Source organism: Pipistrellus kuhlii, unplaced genomic scaffold (genome assembly GCF_014108245.1).
Source record: "Pipistrellus kuhlii isolate mPipKuh1 unplaced genomic scaffold, mPipKuh1.p scaffold_m20_p_14, whole genome shotgun sequence".
In the NCBI taxonomy this organism is placed as follows: domain Eukaryota; kingdom Metazoa; phylum Chordata; class Mammalia; order Chiroptera; family Vespertilionidae; genus Pipistrellus; species Pipistrellus kuhlii.
Genome location: NW_023425449.1, coordinates 32,979,967 through 33,000,915, shown reverse-complemented (window position 1 = coordinate 33,000,915; position 20,949 = coordinate 32,979,967). Strand labels below are relative to the sequence as shown.

At 43.6% G+C, this 20,949-nt stretch overlaps 1 protein-coding gene across 11 annotated transcripts in view; it reads left to right on the top strand.

Annotated features, from left to right (window-relative positions):
• NCOA2 (nuclear receptor coactivator 2) overlaps positions 1 to 20,949 on the top strand; it is a 258,144-nt gene that overhangs the window by 195,741 nt on the left and 41,454 nt on the right. For 9 of the 11 annotated variants that reach the window (XM_036437114.2, XM_045581479.1, XM_045581478.1 and 6 more), the window contains exons 5-10: positions 5,723 to 5,826; positions 9,561 to 9,738; positions 12,908 to 13,096; positions 15,747 to 15,863; positions 16,143 to 16,286; positions 19,309 to 19,456. In XM_036437114.2, the coding sequence (XP_036293007.1) occupies positions 5,723 to 5,826; positions 9,561 to 9,738; positions 12,908 to 13,096; positions 15,747 to 15,863; positions 16,143 to 16,286; positions 19,309 to 19,456 (880 nt within the window). The remainder of the gene's footprint in view (positions 1 to 5,722; positions 5,827 to 9,560; positions 9,739 to 12,907; positions 13,097 to 15,746; positions 15,864 to 16,142; positions 16,287 to 19,308; positions 19,457 to 20,949) is intronic. The other 2 variants (XM_036437115.2, XM_036437113.2) reach the window with 1 other exon arrangement.

Genomic DNA, 20,949 nt, shown 5'->3' with positions numbered 1-20,949 from the left:
AGGCAACCAGTCAATGATTCTCATCACTGATGTTTCAATCTCTCTCCCTTTCTCTTCTTCTCTGAAATCAATGAGAATACATTTTTAAAAAAAGATAAACAAATGTTTTTCTTTCTGATTTGTTGCTGTTCTCACCAGTAAACTTAAATTTTACCTTCAAGTGTTTGCCTGTAGCTGCCAGTGATAAAGAGCAGTTTAATCCAGCTACTTCCAATAATACCCGGTTTTCCTTCTGTTTTTAAATCATTTCTATTTCTAGGGATCAAATGCTTCCCTTTTCACCTTTCCTTTTGTTCTGAAAGAAATCACGAATAATAATTACTTGTAAAGAAAAGCGTATGGAATATAATATTAGCGATTCTCCTCCAGTTTGTGGTATGACTCATCGTAACACGGTCCCTGAAGAGACGGGGTTTTATTCGTTGCTTTGAAACTGGAAATCTAATTAATTGGTATTGGATTTCTGAAGTGCAGGCAAATGTCGGAGGGCAGCGGATGGGATTGCTCTCCAAGCCGCCGGCAGGAGGGAGGGGACACTGGGAGGACGGTTAGGGAGGCGTTGTGGCTGGCTCTGCGCAGGGGTTTGCACTGTGAAGCCGCACGTGTGAAGACCATAGCCGCTGTCGGGTGTTGTTTTATCTTTGGGGGAGTGGGGAAGAAAAGGGTCGGGTTATTGTTCTCGTTTGTTATTCTCTTAGGTCGCGTTCTGTATGTAAAAAGAATAATGGTTCAAGTGCAGAAGGAAGAAATGGAAGTCAGAGCACAGAAGAGAAGTCTCTCTGTAGGCTCTTAAAATTACATGTTATCATCTCTTTCTCCAGTGTAAGAGTTCCTTCTGAAATAATGAGATTCCCCAAGGTTTTGATCATAGGAAACTCGGGGACAATCTTTTTTACAGTTGAGTTTACTGAGGGATATATTTGTAACAGAATATATTTTCTATGGTTAATGGCTGCAAAATATAGAAAAGTAAATATAATTTGTGGCCACTGAGAAAACTGCCTAAATTAAAAATATTAAATGGTGTGTTTTAGTATAATAACGTACTTACAAAAGTATAAATATATCTAAGGATTTAAGTTTATTTATATCCGCTACGTAAAAAATAGCATACTCTTTACTGAAATGCCTTATTCTGATATAAGGCAGGGGTATTGGGGGACTGGCAGAAAGAGGTGAAGGGATTGAGAAGTACAAATTGGTAGTTATGAAGTGGCCACAGGGATGTAATGTATAACTTAGAGAATATATTCAATAATATTGCAATAACTATGAGTAGTGCCAGGCAGGTACTGGACATATCAGGGGAGGAACACTTTGTAAAGAATGTGATTATCTAACCACTATGCAGTACACCTGAGACTAACACAAAGTAATATTGAAAGTGCACTGTAATTGAAAAATAAAAAGTAAAGTGAAAAGAAGATCAGTATGTGTGCTGTTAACATAGTAGTATATTGCAAAGGGGTCCTTTTCTTCCTTTTACTTTTTTTTTAAAATATTTTCTACTGCATTTATTTATTTCAGAGAGGAAGAAAGAGGGAGAAAGAGATAGGAACATCAATGATGAGAAAGAATCATTGATCAGCTGCCTCCTGCATGCCCCACACTGGGAATCAAGCCCAAAACTCAAGCATGTGCCCTGACGAGGAATTGAACCATGACCTCCTGGTTCCGAGGTGAATGCTCAACCACTGAGCCACACCAGCCAGGCCTTTTCTTCCTTTTATATAAGACTAGAGGCCCGGTGCACACAGTAGGGTCCCTTGGTCCGGCAGGGATCAGTGGAGCTCTGTGCTGCCCCAGCTGCCTTACCCGCCAGCTCCCCTGGCTCCAGCCCACTGTCCACATCGATCCCACACTCCCACACAGCAGTGCGTGAAGCGGCAGGCCGCTGGGGAGGAGCCTGAACCCAGGCTGGGTGCCCAGCCTCTCCGCCATCCCGGCCCCAGTGCATCATTTCATGCACTGAGCTGCTCGCTGCAGGAGGTGGGAAGACCAGGATTCCCTCCGAGGAAGATGGATCAGAATCTCCTATATGTAAATTCTGCGGAACCCTCTCTGGAGAGGTCTCCCCTACACCGTGCTAGTGTGAGAGTCACTGCTGCCGCCGAAAGGTGTCACTGATGAAGGAGAGGCCCCTGGGAGCAGCTAAGAGGCAGAGGAGAGGCTGTGAGTCAGTCATTCTCCAGGATGTTGTAGCACATGCTCCTATACACCGACTACCACGTGACTAGAGACAAAAATAAATAGAAATGCCACAGGACCACATAGATATATATAAGGTGTATCATATGGGCTTTGAGAGTTGGTATTTAGTATCAGGGATCCGTAGATCCGAAGCCTGCCAGGCCCTTTGAAATACAGGGCTGTTACATACAGTCGTCCCCCTCCTATCATACAAGGCCCCCATGGATGCCTGAAACCCAGGACAGTACAGAACCCCACATACACTATGTTTCTTCCTATACATGCCTACCTGTTATAAAGTTAAATTTATAAGTTAAGCACAGTAAGAGATTAATAATAACATGATGAGATGGAACAGTTGTAAAAATATACTGTAATAAAAGTTATGAATGTGATCGATCTCTCTCAAAATATGTTATTGTTCTGTATTCCCCTTTCCACTTTTTTTTTTTAATTGATTTTTTACAGAGAGGAAGAGAGAGGGATAGAGAGTTAGAAACATCGATGAGAGAGAATCATCGATCAGCTGCCTCTTGCACACCCCCTACTGGGGATGTGCCAGCAACCAAGGTACATGCCTTTGACCGGAATCGAACCCGGGACCTTTCAGTCCGCAGGCCAACGCTCTATGTACTGAGCCAAACTGGTTTCGGCCCCCTTTCCACTTAAAGGAAGCACTTCACGGCTTCTCTTCGGCGTATCTGCATTGCCAGCATTACTACTCTTGAGTTTTGATAAAATCAGGGTAACTGGCACACAAGCGCAGTGATGTTGCAACAGTTGATTGATAACTAAGATGACTCCTAAGTGACTGGTGGGCGGGAGCATCTACAGCGTGAGATGCTGGGCAGAGGGACGATAACGGGAGGGGGGTACAGTGAGATTTCGTCACCTGCTCAGGATGGTGCACAGTTTAAAAACATGGACTGTGTATTCCTGGGATTTTTCATTTAATATTTTCAGACCATGGATAACTGAAACCATGAATAAGGGGGCTACTCTAGGTGAACATTTGATGAAGCCACGAGTGATGGTGCCAGTCTTGTCCCTGCACTGGTGGCTAGGAAAGTGAGCAGAAACTAAAGAGAAATCTACAAACTTACCGAGTGAAATGGCCAAAAAAAAAGGGGGGGTGGGGGGCCTCAATATGCATTTATTGGGGTTCTGGAAATGGGGGTGTCATATGCAGTAATTTTCAGGAGAGCCTGAGCTATTTCGTGCCTGGATTGGGCTGAGACTAAGCCTGCAGATAGGACAGATGTTGAGAAACCTAACAGTCAGGAGCTAGGTCAGGAAGGCAGATGCATACAATCTGAACTGTAAAGGCCACCAGCCGAGTCATATCTGTGTTTATAGCTGAGGAGGTTAAATGAGATCTGAGGAGGTGAGTCAGGGATGTAGCGTAACTGAAAAAGCAGATACAGTCTGCTTATGACAAGCTCTTGGCTTGGAGCTTAGTAAGGAAGAGCCAATAACTACAACTATGCTAGTAGCAAGTTCCATTTGTTAACTCTTTATAGATTTTTTTTTTTTTAAGTATTTTTATTGCCCTAACCGGTTTGGCTCAGTGGATAGAGCGTCAGCCTGCGGACTGAAAGGTCCCAGGTTTGATTCCGGTCAAGAGCATGTACCTTGGTTGCAGGCATGTCCCCAGTAGGGGTTGTGCAGGAGGCAGCTGGTCGATGATTCTCTCTCATTGATGTTTCTAACACTCACTCCCTCTCCCTTCTTCTCTGTTAAAAAAAAAAATCAATAAGATATATATATATATATATATATATATATATATGTATATATATATATATATATATATAGAGAGAGAGAGAGAGAGAGAGAGAGAGAGAGAGAGAGAGAGAGAGAGAGAGAGAGGCATCCATGTGAGTGAACACTGATCTGCCTCCTGCACGCCCCCTACTGGAGATTGAGCCCGAGTGCCAGGCCGAAGCCCAACCAACTGAGCCACACAGGCCAGGGTACTTGATAGTTTTTCAAGTGTGTTTCACATATCATCCCATTTACTTCTGTCGAAGTTTATGTAGAAGGCACGCACTAGGTCTTAAAAAGTTTATGTGACTTGTTCTAGCTCCTACTTCTGCTAAGTGGCTGAGCCCAGGCTTGAACTACACAGGTTATCTCCCTTTCACTGGGAGAGAGAGACTCGGGGGCTCTCACCACAGGAGTGGCAAGGTTTGCAGCACCTGCATAATTTCCCTAATTTTATTTTCTAGGTTCTCATGTGCAAATTAAACTTCACAGGTTTCAAATATACTGTGTAAAATACCTTTTTACAAAAAAAAAGTAATAGTATAATAAAAGAAGCAGCAAAATTTTCCAGAAAGCAGGTTGATTCTGAGTACTAAATTGATTTACAGTTTCCTTTATTTGCATTTAATTACAGTGATAACATGCAGTGTAAACAAGGATATAATTTATTCAGGTACAGATAATTGGTACATGGTTTCTGTGTTGTTTTCTAACAAGTTGCCGATATGTATCTGCTTTGCTGTAAACCTTTTTTTGGTGTTCTTGAAACAACTGTAACACATGCATTGACAAAGACGCAGCATCTGTTTCTTCGGGGAGAATTTTCCATGTTGGAATGTTTTCCGGGCCTGCAGACTGCCTTGCACCTTGTAATCCAGGAGCACGTGGCATTCACCTCTCTGCTAGATGAAAGGGTGGGCGGCCACTGGAATTCTCTGGGTACCTGGCGGGATGCCTCCCCTCTCTGCCTTACGTGGCTAAGCGCCTTCTACCAGACAGGGACCAAATCTTTCTGGTTACTTTTTTTTTTTTTTTTTTTTAATATATTTTGATTTTTTACAGAGAGGAAGAGAGAGGGATAGAGAGTTAGAAACATCGATGAGAGAGAATCATCGACCAGCTGCCTCTTTCACACCCCTTACCGGGGTTGTGCCCACAACCCAGGTACATGCCCTTGACCGGGATCGAACCTAGGACCCTTCAGTCCGCAGGCCGACGCTCTGTCCACTGAGCCAAACCGGTTCCGGCTCTTTCTGGGTTACTTTAAATGTGAACTCGACAAGAGGTGGAGCAGGTCAAGAGTCAAGGCAATCATTTTAGAGTGTCACAAGCGAGCAGCCCTAGCTGTTAGACGCCCCCTTTTCCTTCTTCAAATGTGTGCAGGTGACTGCACTTCTGAATTTGGAACAGCAGACCCTCTGTCTTCCTAGTTGGGGGAATCTCTTGAGTAGAGAGTGATGGTGCCATAGGACATAGCAATTTCATAAACGAGAAGAAACGCTTGTTGGGGACTAGTGTAAAGCCACTAACCTCATTTCCTGGCAGCCTGAGAGGGAGCCGCGCTGCAGGTTCTGGAGGCGGAGAGCGAGTGTTCCGGCTCCTGCTGCAGCAGCTTCTCCCGCTCGGGGCAGTGGGGATGTGCTCCAGCTCTCCTACAGTCATATCTGATCCCGCTGGAGCCCTAAAAATCATCGCGATGAAAATGTTTCTGCGCCGCTCTGTCCTCGAAGCCGCACTGCCGTTTAATTCACGCTTCCGTTTGTTGCAGAGAAAGCAGCGGCCGCCAACATCGACGAGGTGCAGAAGTCAGACGTGTCATCCACGGGGCAGGGTGTCATCGACAAGGATGCGCTGGGGCCCATGATGCTTGAGGTAGCACCCCCCGCCTGGTTCTGTAGTTTACAATGTTGTCCGTCTGCTCACATGTTTACATTCGTTTTCAGGTGAATCTAATTTAAGGATGAGGCAGCTAATTTGCACGCACTCCTGAGACCAAAGCACTACTTACCTCTTGGGTTTATTAACATGTCTCTCTCTCTCTCTCTCTCCTGGCTCCCGATTCCAGCAGATCTACATTTCAAATGAATGATCTAGAATGAAACTGACGAGGCCAGAATATAAATTAACCATAATATAAACTCTTTCACTGCCAGTTGAGAATTCATTTTGGAAAATCATGTTCACAAGTCCTATTAAATTCTGATATATTTCAGTTTGAAAATTTTCCTCAAATTCTTAGATTTTATGTATGTCATAAAATATGTATATATGGCATATGTATATAAAATTTGAGGGCACCAAAAACAGATTTATGCGTTCTATTTAGGCAGCTCCAAACTTGTTTATTTATCTCATAAAGATAAAAACTGAAGTAATAAGCGGACCTTTTCAGATAAGCATCACAATTGTAATGGTTGGTCTTAACTGCCTGTTCTTTATTAACTTGAGCAAGTTTCATGATCAGACTGCTGTCTAAAAAAGTCCAGCTTTTCTCTTTTATTAACTAGCACGGTATTAAACACCCAGTACTGTGCTGTATCTATTCCGAAATTAAAGTTCAAGATGTAGGCTATGGTAAGGTGAGGGGGAAATATCAGCAAACAGAACAAGAAGCAGAGGGCCCTGAGACATAAACTATGTCAGTTCTCAGGGTAATTCCCTCTGCTGATAGGATGAGATTGAAAAGTGCCACATGCCCAGAAACTGTGCAGCAGCCACACACATAAAGAAATTGGGATTTTTAATGCAAAGATAACCAGTTCTCACTCTTTTTTTTTTTTTTTTCCACTTGGTTCATAAGATGATTTTTACTTTTAGAAAATTAAATTCTGTGAATATCTACCATATAATTGGAAGGGGGGGTGGACACAGAAAAATATATGTAAGATTGTCTGAATCAGTCTTCATTGTATTTAGAAATGACTAAATTCATTCTCTGGAGCTGGATCTGCTGTCAAAAGACTCTAATGGCCTATGTTGGCTTTTGCTTGTTTCTCTTGATTCACGGGCTTGAAATCCTCCAACTACAGTTTTCAGGGAAAAAGCAAAAACATTTAACCTGCTTTTCCAGAGTCAGCAGGCAGGGGACGGCCAGAGAGCTGTTTCCTGCTTGGTTCTTAGAGGCAAATAAGAAAATTCCAGGTGAACTGTTTAGAATTAGAGAAAGAAAGGAGATAACTTCTGTGAAAAGCATCTTAAATTACAAATAAAATTGACTTGAAAATTATAGTAATCCAAGTTATTATAATTAGGAAACTCTCATGTGTCTGTGTATATTCTTTATATCAGAAGAATCTTCCTGGGAAGATTTCTGAGCTGCTGAAAAGAAATACTTAGAGTAACCACAAGGCTGTGACTCAGACCCTGTAAGGGCACCTTCATAAGTGTAGAAATCAGATTGCTAGGTGTCGTGGGCCTTATCTCATAAAAGTAAACCAACGTGTTTGCTGTTTCAAAATAGCTTTCTGAAATCGGTGCACTGAGCAAGTCCCAGTGTGGCTGGGCATTGGTGCTGAGTCTGTTTGAGAGGTAATCAGCTGGAGTCTGGTGACTTAGCGTTTGGGTCTCAGTCTTCATGGCTGTTAACATGTCATCATAATTTACACAGAGAAAACGTGTTCTTGTTGAGCTGTTCCTAGGCATAGATGCACACTCATGCTTACATCATAGCGTAGTGGTTGCTAGGCAACAAAACCCAATGTCAGCGTTTTTCATCAGAGCATATCGTAGTGAGCTTTTAAAAACAACACAGACAGTTTTACAAGACAAAACATTTTCATCTTTCAGTTATATTAAGCCACATATCAGTCTTTCTGCCAGAGTACAAAAGCGAAAGGAAGCTACACGCACTTTCGAAAGTGAACTCTACATAATATAATTATGAAAATTCCTGATGAATGTGTATCTAAAGCAGTGAGCTTACAAGGAGACTTGGTACATAAGTAATCAGATGACTTCCTGTCCCCCTCACAGACACACATTTGTGTACACACCACACCACACACACACACACACACACACACACACACACACGGTTTTCCACGGTTGGTGCCCACCTATTCTGGAAGGCCATTTACATGTAGTTTTTCTTTGCCCCAACATTTTGCTTATACCATTGGTAAAACCTGACAAAATATTTAAGAAAAATGAAAAACCAAATGGTGTTAATTGGGGGGTAGGAGGAGCCTTACAGTAAGTTCTAATTTGAGAGAGCTCTTTGTTTTGTGATGAAAATTGAATTAAAGCTGGAATGTACTCAAAGAACGCTCACAAAATATGAGCCTGTTAAATAATAACTTAAGGGGAAAAACAAAAGTAGGGGAAAAGTAAACGTTGCCCCGTACATTCATACGATACCAGTATGTCCGTGTAATATTCATGTTAAAAACAGTCACAGATGCATAGCATGGAGAAAGTGTGTGGCATCGGCTGGTAGACCAGGTGGTGCTTTTCCAGTCCCGATCACTCACCTGACAGCTCTGCCAAGCAGGGCTCGGGAAGGGAAAGGGGGTTGGGGGGGACTGAGAGCCACTTACTGAGCTCCCAGCCTCCGCATCACTGAGGAGACATGCTTGGAAAGGGGCTGGGGAGAGTGCTGGGGGAGAGCACCCTCACCGGGTCGCCATGCAGACACAGCTCTGGAGGCAGGCGCACCTGCACTAAACTCCCGCCCGCCTGCCAATCCCTTCCAGAGTGTAACCGTAAAATGACAGTGTGTTTAAGGCACGGGAAACATGCTCCATAGCTGCCATTACTGTCTTTATTTCCTGAAATGATCCTAGATTCCTCATCTCCTTCCCTAGTCTAGATTGGAATGACGAGGAAGACTGAGGCTGTGTACCCATTACAGGAAGCACGCTACTGTAATATACACAAAAGTGTATATAGGTGATGGAGGAGCCTGCATCCCGTAGACGGACACAGTTACCTTTCAGCTCTCACCGTCACAAACCAGAGCCTCACGTCTCAGGGCAGTGCGAGCCACATCTGTGCCTAAGCTTCCGACAAAGACAAGTTTGTCCCATCAGAGAGATTTCTCAGACCCTTCCCCCCTGTACATCAAACAGTAAAAGACTGGTGTTTCTCTAACGGTCTGAGATCACCTGCAATTCTTTCCATTTAAACTCAGGAAGCTTTAAATGTAGTGAAATTGGGGGTTGGGGTGATTCTTGGCACTTATCCTTAAATTGGGGGGAATTATCAGTGACCCCTTCTTTATTGGGAGACTGTACAACATTATTTGTATTGAGTTGGTGACAAAGCTGTTCTTGGCCCTCTGGAGTAGAGTCGCCTCGTTTTGAAAATACGGACAAATACCTGTAGTTTCACTTGGCAATAATTACCTCCTGGTAAATTACCGGAGTTAGTGCTTGTCCGTTTAGTTTGTGACAAGCAACCCTGACCTGGGCTCTCTCCCGCCTACTAAGATGAAGTAATTGCACCAACAGAAAACGTGTTGTTTCTGCAAATTAGGAGAGCGCTAGAGAGAGCCCTTTTTTAGCCACGTGTGAATTTTATATTTCCCTTAAAGGATCATTCCCTTCTGAACAATTGCATATGGTTCCATGTCCTATCCTGTCTAACACCATCTCTGTCTTTTCCCTCAGGCCCTTGACGGGTTCTTCTTTGTAGTGAACCTGGAAGGCAACGTTGTGTTTGTCTCAGAGAATGTGACCCAGTACCTAAGGTATAACCAAGAGGAGCTGATGAACAAAAGTGTATATAGCATCCTGCATGTTGGGGACCACACTGAATTTGTCAAAAACCTGCTGCCAAAGTCTATAGGTAAAGGATTGTCTGCTGGGTCTCTCCTCACTCCCCCGCCCTCCCCCAGTGCACACTGCGTCCTGGTTAGAGGGGCGAGAGAGGACCAGGATGTGTCACCTGGGGGTGTAGAGGTGCTGTGTTAATGTTGAAGCTTTGGAGCCATGGAGAAAAGGGCATCTGCAGACATCCATCTGGATTGATCGTTTCAGTCCTATGTTTAAAGCACAAGAACATAATTCCGCTGGCAAGTACTCGTGGCAACTGTTTTCACGGGGTTTGTTTTGTTGTTATTTAAGAAGCTGCCAAATTGCCTTCCACTCTACCCAGTGCCAGCGACTGTGTTGTCCTTTTCTCCATGACTGTCTAAGAAGTAGAATGTCGTGAGAAGTCTGAGATGCAGCCTATTTCAAGTCCGGCTGGGGGGAAAAGTATGGACATGAGTGCCTACAGCATTCTAGAAGTAAAATGCTCAGAAAGGAGTGGGTGTCGAGGGTTCGCATGCTCTCAGCCCTGAGCTCCAGCTGGGCTCTTCCATGTCACAGACACAGCGGCTCTTCCTTAGCCCTCCCTGTGCCCACCTCCGGCTCCCTCACCTGCTGGAGGGGACCAGAAAGGCCCGCATTAAAGTGGGTGGTTCCCAGCACCGCCCACTCTGTTTGCTGCTGGAGTACAGCTGTTCCAGCTTACTGAGTGGTTCTTTTTTTTTTTTTAAATATTCTCACTTAAACGGTTGATGCCAAGAACATCTTCACGGAGAAAAAGAAGTGCATATTTTAAGAGAGAATAAGGTCAAATCCTGAGTTAGCAAGTATTTCTGTTCTTTTTCTTAAGACTGTTTATATTAACTGGTCTTATCGCCACCACGGTAGATAGGCAAAGGCCTTTTCAAATTCCATTACGACTGGCCTTTCCCTGATATGATAACCCTTTATTCACAATGACTGCAACAGTAATACAGAATATATGAATGCTAGTGTGAGATTCTTCTATTATATTGTCTAGTAAATGGGATTTTTTTTATTTCAAATAACTAATATTTTAAAATCTCTTCAGTAATTTTATGACTTCCTCAAAGGACCTATACTTATTAATTCACTATTATTAATTCACTTGTCTAAGGAGTTCCTTGCCTTACTTTATATTGTATTTTTTTATACTTTCAAATTACTTATTAACCTGAGTTAATAAGAACTCCTTTTCCTTTGATTACTCTGTGTAGTCCTTATTATGTAAATAAGCTTGTAAGAATGCTGGTGATGAAATTGACTTCTCAAATGTCTGCATCGACGAATAAAGTTAGCTCTTGTTCCTTCTGTAATTCTAAAATGGTTTCTTGCAGTTAGCTTGCTAATTGCCTTTTCTCTCTAGCATGTGTTTCCTTTTTTACTCCTTTACAGCAGCCCAGTGGCTGTGGGATTAACATTGCATTCGCCAAAACACCCATGACATCGAGCTGGCCCGTTTGGTGCTTTCTAACCAGTGACTTTTTCTTTTTAAATATATTATTATTGATTTCAGAGAGGAAGGGAGAAGGAGAGATAGAAACATCAGTGATGCAAGAGAATCCATTGATTGGCTGCCTTCTGCACAACCCATACAGAGGATCAAGCCCAAAACTTGGGCATATACCCTGACTGGGGATTGAACTGTGACTTCCTGGTTCATAGCTTGATGCTCAACCAGTGAGCCATGCCAGCTGGCTGAAAATGAACCAGGCTTTGGGTTCAGTCCCCCATCAGGGTACATACAGGAGGTGACCTATGGGTGTTTCTCTCTCACATAGATGTTTATCTCTCTCTCTCCCTCTTCCTTTTTTCTCTAAAACCAATTTTTAATGCATGCTATAGTTGGTGCCACTTACAAATTTTTGAGTAGGGGGCAACACGTAATTGGAATGCAAGTAGATTCAGATAAATTTCTAAGAAATCCAAGTTAGGAAAACCTCAAAATAGAGAACTATAGTATCCTATCTAATAAAATAGTAATATGCTAATTGACCATCACTGCAACACACAAGATGGCTGCCCCATGTGGACACAAGATGGCCCGCAGGGGAGGGCAGTTAGAGGTAACCAGGCCTGTAGGGGAGGGCAGTTGGGGGGAACTAGGCCTGTAAGCAAAGGCAGTTGGGGATGATCAGGCCTACAGGGAAGAGTAGTTAGGGGTGACAGGGCAGGCAGGGGAGGATATTTGGGGGGAACTGGGCCTGCAGGGGAGGGAAAGTGGGAGGGACCAGGCCTACAGGGGAAGGCATTTAGGAGGATCCAGGCCTGCAAGGTAGGGCAGTTGGGGGCAATCAGGCCTGCAAGGGAAGGCAGTTAGATGTGACTAGGATGGCAGAGGAGGGAAGTTGGAGGGAACTAGGCCTCCAGGGAAGGGCATTTGGGGGCGATGGGGCCTGCAGGGGAGGGTAGTTGGGGTGACCAGGCTGGCAGAGGAGAACAGTTAGGTATCGATCAGGCTGGCAGGGGAGTGGTTAGGAGGTGATCAGGCTGGCAGGCAGAAGTGGTTAGGAGCAATCAGGCAGGCAGGCAGGCGAGCAGTTGGGAGCCAGTAATCCTGGATTGTGAGAGAGATGTCTAACTGCCCAAAGGGTCCCAGATTGCAGAGGGTACAAGCTGGGCTGAGGGACAACCCCACCCTGTGCATGAATTTCATGCACCGGGCCTCTAGTTATATTAATAAATAGTCAAGCCGAAACCGGTTTGGCTCAGTGGTAGAGCGTCAGTCTGTGGACTAAAAGGTCCCGGGTTCGATTCTGGTCAATGGCATGTACCTTGGTTGCGGGCATATCCCCAGTAGGGGGTGTGCAAGAGGCAGCTGATCGATGACTCTCTCTCATCGATGTTTCTGGCTCTCTATCTCTCTCCCTTCCTCTCTGTACAAAATCAATAAAATATATATTTTTAAAAAATAAATAAATAAATAAAAATAGTCAAAATCTGAACTTGAAGGGAAGGGGTTAGACTGAAGGGTAAAAAGACATTTTGAAAATCCCTAGAATTTTCCCAAGTTGAAACATTCACCCAAGAATGTTTCCCCTCCAGATTATGAAATTACAATAGAAAAGGATAAGCGCTATATGAAAATAAAATGACTACATGCTTCCTGTATCACTTTGATAATTTGGCAGTGGTGAGTCTCACTTTGGTTTCTGTATAATTTCGGAATGCTCTGCCTTGCTCAGTGAACGGGGGATCTTGGTCCGGCGAGCCTCCCAGGCGCAACAGCCACACGTTCAATTGCCGGATGCTGGTGAAACCTTTGCCCGAGTCCGAAGAGGAAGGTCATGACAACCAGGAAGCACATCAGAAATACGAAACTATGCAGTGCTTTGCTGTCTCGCAACCAAAGTCCATCAAGGAAGAAGGAGAAGGTAGGATGAAATCTTCGATATATTTTATATATTCGTGTCTTTACTATTATGCTGCTTCTTCCACACTTAAAAATATAAAATTAGTAGCCATCTTTTTTGTTTGTCTTTCCCACCTACTTAAGAATTTTTATGATTAATTTGTAAGTCTTTAAAACAACTCAATAGACTTTTCTGCAAGGATGGCATTGTTTTGTATCGTCGGTGTCCAGCATAGCAGCCACCAACTACACGTGGCTATTGAGCATTTGAAATGCGAGTGGGAGATTGAGTTTTCTGTTTATTAGATTCACATTAAATAGCCAGGTGTGGTTAGTGGCCGCCCTGTTAGTGGCTGACCCTCTGGAGGAGCCTGGACTCCCGGGACGAGCTGCTGCGAGCTGTGAGCCACAGCCTCGAGCAGTGCCCACGCTACAAACAGCGTTTTCACGTTCAGGGGACCCTCGAACCGTTCGGTGGCTGAGGTGCTAATCCCTGCATCATCAAAATTCCACATACAGCTTTTGACTTCCCAAAAACAGTTTTAACTGATAGCCTCGTGTTGACCAGAAGCCTCACCAATAATAGTCAACTAGCACATAATTGTATGTTGCTTTGATTCTATACTGTATCCTTGCAATAAAGTGAGCTAGAGACAAGAAAATGCTATTAAGAAAACCATAAGGAAGAAAAAAATAAGTGTACGGTACTCTGTGTATTTATTGAAAAAGAATCCACGTCTAAGTTGGGCCTGTACAGGGGAAGCTGGTGTTGGGCGAGAGTCAACTGTTCTTCAAGGGATGAGTGGGCTCCATATAGTTTATCCGTGGATGCTGGGTCCACAGTGATCCTTAGAGAGGATACAGATGAGAGTGGGGAACGGAGGGGGTCTCAGACTCTAAGTTATCAGGCTCCGTCCCTTAAAGAGAAGCTGGTGATAGTACCCACCCCTGCACCCTCCAAGCAGGCGGTTCACGGCTGGGGGTCATGCGGTAATGTGAGGCATGCCGTAGAGTGCATTCTGTGTGTGTAGAGAAGTGGGAGCTGAGGACCACATGGACAGAAGCATCATTCACAGGCCCTACTGTTAGGCAGGCCAGCTCCTAATTCAGCCACTCAGCACCTCTGTCCCTGGGCGAGCTCCTTGAGCTCTCTGAACAGCACTTCACTCTACAATCAAGCAAAGTCAACGGTAGCAACGTCAGAATGTAATAAGGAATACATGGCTGTGCCTGAATCATGGTTGGCATTAAGTCTAGTGGTTTAGTCCTGTTTTAAAAAAATATGTAAGTGATTTTTAAATTAAATTGTATTAGAATGGAAGTACTAGAGCTGTCATAGACAATACATAGTTCTTCAAAATGAAGTTTATACCTAGGGATGGAATGTCAAAAGATTTTACTCACTTGTATGTGACAGAACAAGTACTGCTGATTCATCCATCTATGATAATATTCGGAAGTAGTATAAACAGATATAGCTGAGCTCATTTTTGTTTTGGTGTGGTACATTTACGCATTTTTTGACATTTGAAATCTGATTCTGGATGCTAGCCCTCGGTATGAGTAGAGTTTTTGAGCCATGGTGCGCTCAGGTTCAGGTCTTGGTTTCACCAAAGTTTTGCATGATGCTGAGCGCATTACTTAAACTTTATGGTTGGTTTTCTCCTCTGTTAAATGGAGGTAATGCTAGTACCAACCTCAAAGAATTGTTAAGAGACTTAAATGAATTGGTAGCGTATAAAAGCAGCTGGACAGATGTCCATCTCACAGTAAGTGCTCAGAAATGTGTTTATTATCTTAAGGATGGTATTTATTTAAGTTGTGATGCCTGTTATTACTGGATACGTTTAAGGAAATTTTTTTCGTAAATTTAAAGGTAAATAATCAAAAATCCCTAACGTAAGCTATGAAGAGACTCTTTTTAACAACCTTTTACTCAGCATTTTTTTAAATTGAAAAGGGTTGTGCCATGCACTCTGCCTGTTACAAAGATGAGTGAAACATTTCCTGTTCTCCGGAGGTGGACATAGATGCATAAAGCAGTTGCAGTGGGTGTGGAGTAACACTCAGCACCGGCTCTGGGGACACAGCCACGGCCACGATTCGGACTTGGCACGGGCCGCATTTTCAAGGATTTGTTTTCCAATTCTGAGTCTAGACCTAGTTCATAGTCCTTCTTTTAAATTGCATTTTGCCATCATAGGGTCATTTACATGGTTCGGTAGGAGGTATATCTAGTTTTCCCTGTTGCTGTAAACCTGAAACTCAAGAGGCAACCCCCGACAAAGCAGTGTCAGACTTTGGGTTTCATCATTTCTCCACTTCGTTATGAATTCAGCTGGCTGTTCCAGTCTGCCATTTCATAAAATGGATTCCATTCTTCTCCATCACTGGGTGGACGGTTTCAGGTCGCTAACGCCAGGACGGTGGATATTCTTTCATCACATGTATCGTGTGGCTTCGGCAGTTTATCCTCAGCTCCCCAGGCTCATCCTACACACAGCCCACCCCTCCCCCTCCACAGCTGCTTCCCACTTCCGTGGAGGAGAGCAGAAAGCCGGTGAAAGGCAGAGGTTTTGTCACTCTCTCCCTCGTTGATTTACAAGCTGTGCTGTCATAAATACACTTGCGTTTGTTTGAATCATTAAAAAGCCTAATGTGATAACCCTAAGTGTCTTCCATTGAAGATTTGCAGTCCTGCCTGATTTGCGTGGCCAGGAGAGTCCCCATGAAGGAAAGACCGGTTCTCCCCTCATCAGAAAGTTTTACTACTCGCCAAGATCTCCAAGGTAAATTTTCTTTGCAAAGGAGACCAAAGAAATCATGTGAGATGCTTGCGTATTGGTCATGCAAGGAACGTGCTTAGACGGTGGCAGACACTGGGACCAGTGGCTGCTGGGTAGACTCACTGAGGAGTGGAGGACAGTCCAGGGAGGGACAGTTATTCTCACTGTCTACCCTTTTGGTCCATGTACTACTGTAAATAAATAAATTTTCATTTAAAAAAAAATGTAATTGTTTCCATAAGTAGTAGGTCAGCACGTTGACAATGCTTGCTGTATTCCCAGGCAAGATCACATCACTGGACACAAGCACCATGCGGGCCGCCATGAAGCCCGGCTGGGAGGACCTGGTGAGGAGGTGCATTCAGAAGTTCCATGCCCAGCACGAGGGGGAGTCTCTGTCCTACGCCAAGAGGCATCACCACGAAGGTAAGCGTCTCCAAAGGACAGTTTTCTTGGACGTGGTTTTGCTAAACTGCTGCTTCCTGCGGGAGCTTTCTCGGAAGCAGTGGTTCTGGCAGCTCACCTTGCAGTTGTGGGTCTGGCTACTCTCTGTGCCCGGTGTGCCTGCGTCACCGTGCCCCGACGGCCCTGCCTTCGAAGGAAGATTTCACGGGAGTCCCGGAGGACAGGAGCGTGGGCTGAGGAACATAGACTTGGACTTGATAATTCCACAGAACAGATGAAAGGAAAGGGAAAGAGGTCCTTGTCTTTGACTCTTAAGACTTCTAGATGTGCCATCTAATATCAAAAGAAATGTCTTAATCTAAGGAGGAAAAAGGAATGAAATGAAATTTGTGAATTTTTTATGGAAGTGACAGTGGGGTCCCTAGCCCTCCTTCCACATGCTGATCACTGGAGGCCACCCAGATGTTTCGGGAAGGTTCAGAAAGATGAGGTGGCTTGCCTGAGGTCCTACAATTCATTAATAGGACAGCTGGAACTAAACCCAAGGCCTCAGTCACGTTTCAGCGCTAGTAGCCACCCTTACTGAGCACCCCCTCTTGTCGGTCACTGTCCCGTTATTTTGCGGGCCGGCTACGAAGCAGACACGACTCCTGCTGCAGACAGCAGTGGGCACAGGGGAGGTGGCGGCTCCGGGGCAGGTAGTAAGTGTGACCCATCCTGCCCGTCACTCTGCTGTGTGCCCCCAGAGTTCTTCCACAGAATCCCTTTTCCTCAAGGGGTTCCTGGATGTTTGTTAAATTGATGCGAGCAAAGGAGAACTTGGTCCTTTGTGGGCACCTATGTCCCCAGCTGGGGGCCAGGCTGCTTGAGGGGCCCAGGGCAGGACAGGTGCCTCATCACTCAGTTTGGCAAATTGTCTGCAGTTCTGAAAATAGAGTTTTAGTTTGACCTCTTCCGTTTCATGGGCATCCGTAACCTTGGCATTTACCAAGTGGTGTTTATATGTTTAAACTTGATGCTCCTCTAAGATTGCTGATGAAAAGGGAAAAAATCATAGCAAATGACCTCTCTTCTTTCCCTTAGTTTTTCTCCATCCTACTCATCCTTTTTTTTTTTTTTTTTTTTAATATATTTTATTGATTTTGTACAGAGAGGAAGGGAGAGAGATAGAGAGTTAGAAACATCGATGAGAGAGAGCCTCTTGCACACCCCCTACTGGGGATATGCCCGCAACCAAGGTACATGCCCTTGACCGGAATCGAACCCGGGTCCCTTCAGTCCCCAAGCCGACGCTCTATCCATTGAGCCAAACCGGTCCCAGCCCTACTCATCCTTTTTATCTTATTTATCATTACTTCTTCTTAAATAAAGTAAAAAAAAAAAAGAGGAACTAAAAAGGCCACATTTGATAGGAATCAATGCCATTTCACCAGATCTGGTTTAAAATAAAAAGAATAGTAACAAAAAAACGAGAACTCACCATGAGCAAACACATCCTTGGGCCCCGTGTAGCAATGCCCTACATTTAATTTCGATGGCTTCCTGAGTCCTCACACGGGGCTAGAAGGTGTGCTCGGCACTCTGCTAGGTCTCATTAGCTGGGACCCACTGAAAGGAAACTCTGAGATACATAAAACACATTTTATCTAAATGTACAAAGTCGGTAAGATCAAGGGTAATCATTTGCATCAAATAAAAATCTGCTGGCGGGCTTTGTTTAAGTGGAGAGCTTCCCAAACGCTTTCGGTGCACACTACACCGGTCTGCTTAGTAAGCACGTTTGATGTATGATAGATCAAATGGAGATGGACAATCTAAACCGTTGGAAATGTGAATCTTATTATAAAAATGGTATCTATGCTACCTTTTAGGAACATACTTCCATAGAAGGCAAAATACACATATGAACAGTAGTTCATTTCCAGTGGGACCACTTCAGACTACACGCCCAACAGCTGAAGCCAGAATATAATTCCTAAATCCTGCAGGTGGCTGACTGCTGATGGGCTTTCTTTAGGGGAAGTGCTCAAAGGGAGAGTCTTCCACGAAACCAGATCTGTACCATGTGACAGCCTCTCTCTCCCTCTCTCCATCCTTGTGGGTCACGTGAGGGCTAGCTATTCCCCCATAAAGTTTATGCTGAAAGTTATTTGGTAAAAACACGATATGGTCTTCTTAAAATGGCTTAAAAGGTAACTAAATTATATGGCTACTTTTTCTGAATCGGAATATTTCTTTTTTTTTTTTAATATGCAGTATTTGACAGTTTTAAAATACAGTTGTATTAAAAGATGAGCCACAACGTTTTATTTTAAGAAAAATTATTTTAACCTAGTTGATCTGTGTTGTACTTCCTGCCAGTGTCTTGAAATACCTGATTCTTTATAAAGACTTAAACCAATTCCGTGTCAGTGAGATTTGTACTTTTGCCTTCTATGGAAGTATGTTCCTAAAACTTTTGGTTTTCTATTTGGCCTATTTTTTCCCTCTGAAAAGCTTTTCTGATTGTTTATCTTTTACTTCCTGTTGTTTTAACCACAGAAATATTGCTTCTTACACATGGAGAGATAGAATTGGGGAATAGTAGAGTGAAATGATGGGTTGAACATTATGTAACTGAGATGAATATTCAGGGAACATATTTACTGTCATAAATTTTACTATATTTGTATTAGCTTAAAGGGACATAAAAGGCAGATCGTACACTTAACATGTTTCTGCATTGTTTTCTGACATTTTAAACAAATAATTATAAAGCTTATTTTGAGCTAATAAATTACCATGGTACTGAAGATGTTTTTAAAAACATAGTTTGAGGGTGTAAATTTTTTTTTAATCAATATATTGAATTTATTGTTATTTTAAGTGGAAAAAAATCTGCTTTTAAAACTGTATAATGCTTTAATATCATGAAATATTATGACTCTAAGTGCTGGTCGGAAAACATTAAACGTAGCGCAGTTTATTGCTGGGGCTGCGTCTTGTCCCGCCCCCACCCCACGTGCTTCCTTAACGAGCGTTCTGTCTCCTTGCTCACCCGCAGTGCTGAGACAAGGGCTGGCTTTCAGTCAGATCTACCGTTTCTCCTTGTCCGACGGCACTCTTGTTGCTGCACAAACGAAAAGCAAACTCATCCGTTCTCAGACTACTAATGAGCCTCAGCTTGTCATATCTCTGCATATGCTTCACAGGTAAGCTTAGTCCTAAGAACCTGCGTCCCTTCCCGGGTTAAAGGAGGTGTTAGAAAAGTCACAAATCCTCCCAGACCCATTCAGATTCGTTAGACATTTCTGCTGATCACACTGTAAAATATAAAACCAAATTGCTGTTAATCTAAAGACATTACATGCTACCAGCTACGTAGGGTTCTGTCTGGCCTGAGTACCAGTGGGTATTTAAACCGGCAGGAAGAGCACCTGACTTTGCTCTGCCATGACTGCCTGCTACATGGGAGAAGGGAAGCTGACCAGGTCCCAGGGGTGACACCCCTCCCCTCCCCCCGCAGGGGGGGGGCCAGGAATACTGAAGCCACTAGCATGATTTCTGTTCCTACGTGTTTGAACCTAAAACTGTCACATATATACACTTGTATGGAATATTTTAGATTTTTCCCAGGGTTAAATTCTTGACATTAGACTTTAAATTAATGGGTAATAAACATTTCCATAAGGAATGAAAGTAAAGAAAACTAAACTAAATGTTGATTTAAAAAAATAAATGTCATGAACCATATTGTTTTAGAGCACAAATTTAGGAAAATGACTGCATTTCAAGTTCTATAAATATTTATGTGCGTGCTATATAAAACTTTATGAGGTACTATCAGAAGATATATAAAGTTGCTCCGGGAAAGAGTCCCCTTTTATTGCATTTCTCAATTATTTGCTTTCTTATTTTGGAATTAAAAAAAAAAAAAAAAATCAGGCCGCACTGTTTGCCAACTGTTAATAAATCTGACCTCAAACTGAAACAATTTGAAAGTGATTACAGATGTGCCAGATTTCACCCCCTAACCGAAAGCTGGTGTTTGACAATTTGTGAAACCTGTTTTTGTTTGGGTTTGTGAACACATTTGGTAACTCACGAGGGACGGCCAAGGCCGTAAATTAGAGCTCACAGGGCTCGGCACATCAGCCCGCTCAGAAAACCTGCTTCCGGTCATGAGTGAGGGAGTGGGTGGGGCTGTCTAGGATTTGGGGAATCGGGTCACAAACTGAGGTCACGTCCAAGTCCCCTCCCGGGCTGTCTGTTTCAGAGGCTCTTGCTTTGACATACGGGGGGCCTGGGTGTGGGGCTCTGTTTGAGTGACCTACTTCTAAACAGTTTCGGCAACTTTATTGGCTCTGGAACATGTAGCGTTCCTCATGGTTAGGGGCAAGTTTTTACCACTCAGTTTGCTGTTCATCCTGAGCCAAGCCGTCCACATCAGAGCCCTCCAGACTCACAGATGTGTCTATTGTTAGGAACTGTAAGCTCTGGTAAGTAACTGAAGACAGCTACCCTTGTTTGGGTCATTTCTTTGGGATAGTTCAAGTTCTCGCTTATTCATGATAAGACAGCATGAAGTGAGGAAGATATATATATATAATTCATCGGAACCTCCCTAATCACTACAGTTTCTGTACGGCAGCAGTCACATTCGAACACACCCCCTCCGTCTGGCAAACCGCAGACATCTTAATGA